General features: G+C 40.4%; 1 protein-coding gene across 1 annotated transcript in view; it reads left to right on the top strand.

The window, feature by feature from the left end:
* The window catches only part of LOC103776254 (STE20/SPS1-related proline-alanine-rich protein kinase-like), a 41,507-nt gene extending 40,102 nt beyond the window's left edge, over nucleotides 1-1,405 (top strand). Inside the window, exon 7 of the mRNA XM_008943753.1 lies at nucleotides 597-1,405. Within this exon, the coding sequence (XP_008942001.1) occupies nucleotides 597-671 (75 nt within the window). The 3' untranslated portion in view covers nucleotides 672-1,405. The remainder of the gene's footprint in view (nucleotides 1-596) is intronic.
* Nucleotides 1,406-3,224: the final 1,819 nt, after the last annotated feature.

Raw genomic sequence — 3,224 nt, 5'->3', positions numbered from 1 at the left:
TTCCCTACAGTGTGTGTAATTTTTTAAAGCAGACGTTAAGTAACACTTCAGTCCTGAGCAGGGTAGTTTTATGTTCTTACCACTATTTGTGAAAAATGAACTGATTACTTGTGCCAGTTTGTACTGTGACAGACTTTATTGAAGAATCTCAACTATACAATTTAAGGACTAGATTGTACTACCAGAAAGGAGCTGGCCTTTTACAAGTATTAGTATTTACTCTTTGTAGACTGCTTCAATCTCGTGTTGAAAAATTCGGTAGATTGGTATTCCAAACAGACTTGATAGCTGCACTCATGAGACATTTGGTGTCTACAGCACAATGGTAAAAGGTGGATTCTCTGCACTTGCAGGTTATTTGCTCTTCATGAGTGAAAACTGCATGCTCACATGAATATTTTTAATACAGATTCAAAAAGTTTGCTAAAATTAAGGATACAGTTGGCTGACACTGACAGAGGATACACCAAGAAATCTGAAAGCTTTCCTTCAAGTAAGCTGCTTGCTGACTAGGTGATGCAGGGAAAATTTATAGCCTGACTGTCAAATCCTCCTTTGTCACATGATATACTGAACATTTCTATTTGCACTTGCAGGCTTCTGGCTGTGATGGCACTGAGATTCCTGATGAAGTGAAACTGATTGGGTTTGCTCAGTTAAGTGTCAGCTGATGCCTGTCCCTTGACCCCAAGCCGAGTGGTGAGATTGCGAAGAGGCCAGCTTAGATGCAATGGAAAATGAATGCACCGCACACTGAGTCCCGCTTCATTCTCTAGCAATTCACAAAGTCAGAACAAGCAAAGCCCACAGCTACACCGCTGCTGCTAACATTCAAAATGCTACTAGTTGTCTCTTAGCAGTTGATTTGGATCCCCCCTAAGTGAAAAGCCTGTGGAAATGCACTCAGGTGGCTATATTTATTGGTGATAAAAGGAATTTTCTGTCAAGCTTACTTCTTTCATAAACTTTGAGTGATACTATATTAACTGTACTTGTGGTTGATAATACTGCCTCTATTCTGTTATATTTAGAAATTAACATAAATATAAAAGTTAATAATCATTAGCCAAACTTGAATTCTAGTTTTAAAACTGTGAATTTTATTTTTCATATATTAATGCATTACACAACCTAGTAATAAGAAAATTATTTGACTTGATTATGTGCTGTTTGCAGTTTATCTCCCATTATTTAAAAAAGTGTCAGGTATATCTTTGAAGTATTTGTTAACTTCTAGGGTTTTTTTTAAATTAATTAATTAGGCTTTAGCAAGCTTTTGTTAGTTGTGTCTAAAAACCAGTTCACAAACTGATTGTCAAGGGAGTGGGAGGTGCCTTGCAGACATTAACATTTGAAGAATGTGCCTGAGGCTGCATAAATAATAATCTCCATTTTCCAGAAGTACCATACATGTGGTACAAGATATATATAAATATATATAGTTATCTGAGCAAGGTTGGGATATACAGTAGCAAAGGTGTTAGAGTATTTTGACTATGCTTTATTGAGGAGTCTATGAGCTAGAACTACTTCAAACTGTTGTCCTTCAGGTAGACTGCTTACTGTGTCCATCTCTGATCCGACTTATCCTTAATGATAGAAAACAGTTTCATACAGATTTTAAAAGCTTGAAGAATGGAACTGAATCTTTACTTGAAGTTCTGCAAAATACCAAGGTGGAGTGAAAATAGTAGGGCTTTGTGCAATGATCAAGCAAAACTCTTGTTACAAAGAAAACACTTCTGACCCAAGTAGTCTTACACTTAACCTATGGCAGATGTTATGGAGCTAGTGAACCTTAGAAAGACTTTCAAATTTGGAGACATGTTTCTTGGAGGTTACAATTTAAACTACTTCCTAGCTAATCCTAGATAAGTGGCAGCTCTTTAATGTACTGAAAATGGCAAGTATTTGTTATTAAGAGAAGTTATTTATAATGCCTTGTCATAATCGTTGAGGTGTTCTAGAGCCATTAACATATAACTCAGTGTAATCCCATCCCATCCTACTGTTTACATGATGATTACTCCAAGATGACTACAAAAGTTAAAAAAAAAAAAAAAAAAATTAAAAATAAAAGTGTATTGCACAAACAGATTTGCATTTTGGATTTCTGTGCTCTATGTGCATTTCAGTGGCTGTCAGGGTGATGTTATAAATGGCTGCTGCCTGTATTTAGTTTGTGAGCAGCACCTGGGGGAGGAGGAGGGGAGAAAATACTGCTTACTTGCTCAGGACTGGTTTTTTGTTTTTGTTTTTTTTTGTTTGGTTTGGTTTGGGTTTTTTTTGTTTTTTTTCTCCAGTGTTTTGCAGAAGCCATTTTTAAGATTCCTGAGGTGTTTGTATTTCAAGAAGTTATTTGGGGCAGGACCTGTGGGGTGCTGGTTCCTGAGGGGAAGTGGGTGTTAGGGGCTGAAGGCAGGGTGGGGCTGATGCCTGCTGCCCCTAGCCCAGGTGAGGCTCGTTGGGGCAGTTGGGGTCCTCCTGGGGTGATTAGAGTCCTCAATGCATGAAGTCCCAGCCCTGTGGGAGGGTTTTGGCAGTAGTTGGGTGCTGCACTGTGTGGTGGAAGGGCTCTGGGGGCCTGACCTGCAGCCAGCTGAAGGCAGTGAACAAAGATGGTAAGTGTGCCTTTTCTTGGTGACAAAAATGGTGTGTTGTCCCTTGGCTTTGGAGTGTCTTTGCAGGCATGGGGTTAATCAATGAGATCGTGTCTCTTCCACATCAACAGTATCCTGCCTTAGTGCCCTGTAGTCAGCTGTTCATCTCTTGCTTTACTTTGGTTAATGCTTCGCCTGAGCTGGTGCATGCATTGCTCTGGGAGCATCCTCAGCCAGAGGAGGAGCTGGGCTGGGAACTGGTGACAGCCGCCAGCAGCAGTGTGGCAAAGGCCATTGCCTGCAGGTACGTGCCATCTGTGGCCAGGGAGCCTCTGCTTTGACTGTTCTGGGTGAGAGCAGAGGGCACTATGCTGTGGCTGGTCAGGGGGGCAGGCTGCAATTTGACAGCTAATTATTCATTATCAAGCTCTCTGTTGGAGTAAGAATAAACTAAAAGGCACCTTAAATGTGCTTCTGCCAGTGAAACAGTTGATAACCTGCAATGTTGTGATAGGGTGGCTACTAGGCAGGAGCCAAAGGAGTTAAGTTCAGAGCATCGCTGTTAGATTATTTTTGTTACATAAGTTAATGTATGCATCTTGAAACTTTGCACCTGTATTGACT

This window comes from Merops nubicus, unplaced genomic scaffold (genome assembly GCF_000691845.1).
Source record: "Merops nubicus isolate BGI_N331 unplaced genomic scaffold, ASM69184v1 scaffold2967, whole genome shotgun sequence".
Classification (NCBI taxonomy): domain Eukaryota; kingdom Metazoa; phylum Chordata; class Aves; order Coraciiformes; family Meropidae; genus Merops; species Merops nubicus.
Note: the sequence above shows the minus strand (reverse complement) of the source record. Positions and strands in the feature narration are given on the sequence as shown.